The sequence below is a fragment of the Volvox carteri genome (assembly GCF_000143455.1).
Source record: "Volvox carteri f. nagariensis unplaced genomic scaffold VOLCAscaffold_22, whole genome shotgun sequence".
Lineage (NCBI taxonomy): Eukaryota > Viridiplantae > Chlorophyta > Chlorophyceae > Chlamydomonadales > Volvocaceae > Volvox > Volvox carteri.
Window position 1 is genome coordinate 1,792,235 of NW_003307565.1, and position 2,121 is coordinate 1,794,355.

Consider the following 2,121-nt stretch of genomic DNA (forward strand, 5'->3'; position numbering starts at 1 on the left):
GATAGCGGTGGAGGGGGAGGGGGAGGCGGCGGAGGAGATGGCGGAAGGGGGGAAGGCGGCGGAGATGGCGGCGGAGGTGGAGGTGGAGGCGGAGGCGGAGGAGATGGTGGCGGAGGGGGAGGCGAAGGCGATGGCGACGGAAGGGGAGGCGAAGGCGATGGCGGAGAAGGGGGAGAGGGCAGCGGCGAAGGGGATGGTGGAAGTGGAGATGGCGGAAACGGAGATGGTGGACGTGGGGAAGGTGGTCGAGGGGATGGCGGAGGCTTGGGGGTGCTCACATAGCGGATAGGGCAGCATGTGTCGGTGCTGTTGAGGCTATTCAACAGGGCTACTTGGCATGTCCCTGGAGGAGAGCTGACTGACGGCGGCACACAGAGCTCTTCCAGAGTACCGCAGCCGGCGTCGTTCACACCAGCCGTGAGGTTGAGGCAGAGCTCAGCGTTGTTGTCCGATAAACCCATAGTCAGGCTGGTGAGCCGGAGCACGTATCTGTAGGTGCCGTTGTCCAATTGGTAGGTGTAGTAATTAGGGCCGACGAGGGTGAACTTTCCATTAATGGTTGCCTTGACTGACGCAGACTTGGCCAGGCACTTGGCGTTGACATCAAACTGTTGGGAGACAGGCGAGATGACGCGAAAAGGGAAGAAAAAGATGTTAACTCCTCGACCAAAGGGAGGGACAAAATGTACTAAGGGCCGGGTAAAAAACGTATTCGGTTGACCGGGTTAAATGATCGCATAACATATTTATACATGCTGATGTTATGTTAGCGCAGCATGGATTTCCATGGGACTCCGACTTCGCCTAAGCGCAGTTGGTCGTTTCCGCAGCAAACCAACCGCACCTCAATTTTGTTCAAGTCGACATTGCAGCATCGTCCAGTGCAACCTGTGCTATTGACAAGAATCTTGAAGCAGTACTGGCCTTTGCCTTTCACAGTCACAGTTGGGGCGAAGTTGTATGGCGATGGATTGGCAGGAAGGCGATAGCAGGAGCAGTAGGGGAATCTAGGGTCGACTGTCGCCTGAGAATCCAGCTGTTCCTCAAGTGAAGTATCAGCAACTGCTGTTGTCATCCTGCGTTTTGCCAGGGTTCGATCCGATTTACTGACTCAGTCAATGGCTGTCTCTAAGCCAAGGTCAAGAGCACCACAAATCAGGCAGCCCAACGTATTGATACACCAAATCAATGGTTACAAAAAAACCTACCATGACATCGCAAGGCACAGAAGCAGACGTGCAAGGCGGGGCCTTAAAGCGCGCCTCGCCATGGCTGCAGGAGAAGATTGTCTACGCTTCTTCTGGCTATCTTGGATGTGACAAAATGAATGTGATAATCCTTTATAAGTCAGAAGGACATGTTCGTTGATTGGTAGGTACGGCACTTCTTATCCCAGCTTGCAATGGATCCAAATTTTGGAATTAGCTCCTGCTACGAGTCTATTGCCATTGCCATTTCTGTTACAGATATTGGCTGTGCTCTTACGGCCTGATCGATGAAAAGGCCGCACCGAACCAAAAGGAAAAGAAATAATGTAGTAGAGCGAAAAGGGCGGGCGACGCGGCCTCCAGGGTGGGAGGGCGGGGCGCGTGCTGAACAACAAAAACAAGATACAGAAAACCTGCAACACGCGCTATTTATGCAAAAGACGATCCTGAGGACACGGATCGCCGGCCTCAAGTCGTACCACTTAAAACGGCCGTAAGGCCCTACGCCTTAGCTAACCCGGCTCAAGCTTCGCATAGCCCGCATTAGCTCCTGCTACGAGTCTATTGCCAAAAGGAAAGACACCCCCTCTCAGCGGTTAAAGTACTGACCCATCACCGGCGCGACACGCCGGGCCGCGAGAGGGCCAAAGAAGGCGACCGCACGAGGGCAGCCACGGACCCCCAAATCGAGGTAGTTCTCCCGCAACGCCGACGAGCCTGCGGCCCAGCCACCAAATGCTTCGATGATATCCAGTGGCACTCCCGCCGCACGGGCGGCCGAGGCACCACCCCGCCGCANACTATAAAGGGTGTGGACGGAACGAAGGCCCTCCAGGCCACACTGCGCCAAAACACGATCGAACCAACGCTCGGCCCCCTGAGTCGTCTGGCGCTCCGGCCATAAACGCGCAGG

General features: G+C 55.6%; 1 protein-coding gene across 1 annotated transcript in view; it reads right to left on the reverse strand.

Moving 5' to 3' along the window:
- VOLCADRAFT_91798 (uncharacterized protein) overlaps window positions 1-1,270 on the reverse strand; it is a gene marked incomplete at both ends in the record, with an annotated part of 4,301 nt that extends 3,031 nt beyond the window's left edge. Inside the window, 3 exons of the mRNA XM_002951235.1 lie at window positions 279-608; window positions 845-1,076; window positions 1,209-1,270. Coding sequence (XP_002951281.1) covers window positions 279-608; window positions 845-1,076; window positions 1,209-1,270 — 624 coding nt within the window. The remainder of the gene's footprint in view (window positions 1-278; window positions 609-844; window positions 1,077-1,208) is intronic.
- Window positions 1,271-2,121: the final 851 nt, after the last annotated feature.